Source organism: Phytophthora parasitica (assembly GCF_000247585.1).
Source record: "Phytophthora parasitica INRA-310 unplaced genomic scaffold supercont2.3, whole genome shotgun sequence".
Lineage (NCBI taxonomy): Eukaryota > Oomycota > Peronosporomycetes > Peronosporales > Peronosporaceae > Phytophthora > Phytophthora nicotianae.
This window is the reverse complement of record NW_008648989.1, coordinates 1,091,135-1,091,885: the sequence shown is the minus strand read 5'-3', so window position 1 is coordinate 1,091,885 and position 751 is coordinate 1,091,135. Positions and strand designations below refer to the sequence as shown.

The window sequence follows — 751 nt, the reverse complement described above, 5'->3', positions numbered from 1 at the left end:
GTATCTTCCTGGTAGATTCCAACCAGCAGGCGACTCAGCAGCACCAAAGGCGGGAGCATACAGCCCACAACTAGTCCAGCGTCGCGCTCTCGTCTACAAAATGTCTGTAATTTTCTGGACAAAGCCTGTGGTCGATAGATAGACCATAGCACAGCGGAGAAACCCAGCACATGCAGGACGAACAACACGTGCGACATCGTGGCGGACTGCAGCAGCCGCTGTTCCGCCTGGAGCGACGCCGCCACACCACTCTCCTGTTGCTCCTCTTTCTGAACGAGGTGCGTGATCCATGCAGCCGTCAGCAGCAGCACCAGCGCTTCAGCCACCTGCGCGCGGCGGCTCTCGACCGCGCACTTTCGCACCTTGGACATGCAATCGCGAAAAAAATATTTATGGGTAAATTACTATAAAGAGATATCACCATTGATATTAATAGTATTTCGACGAAAAGCTTCTTTGATTCGGACGGCGTTACTGCAACTTGGCAACGACACGACAATAGCTCTTACAGCAACACAACAGACCACATCACCACAAGGAGAGCCACAGAGAGCAACATTTGCTAAATAAAATACGTTCATGGCGTAATTTATAAGAAATATATGACGGGAACCGTAAAAGTTCCCGGCCACTTATTGTGAATTTCTTAGCAGATCGCAGCCGGCTGTTCAAGAATGAGCGACGACGACATCAGCCATGCCAACCTTCTCAAGAGTGCTACTGCTAGCCCAGCGCCTTCAGGGTATCTAGA

The 751-nt window shown here is 50.6% G+C and overlaps 1 protein-coding gene across 1 annotated transcript; it reads right to left on the bottom strand.

Moving 5' to 3' along the window:
- Window positions 1–70: 70 nt before the first annotated feature.
- On the bottom strand, window positions 71–371 carry PPTG_21064 (hypothetical protein; the record flags this gene model as incomplete). Its single annotated transcript, XM_008895517.1, has 2 exons — window positions 71–93; window positions 164–371. The coding sequence occupies 2 exons, from the start codon at window positions 369–371 to the stop codon at window positions 71–73; spliced, it is 231 nt and encodes a 76-aa protein (XP_008893765.1).
- Window positions 372–751: the final 380 nt, after the last annotated feature.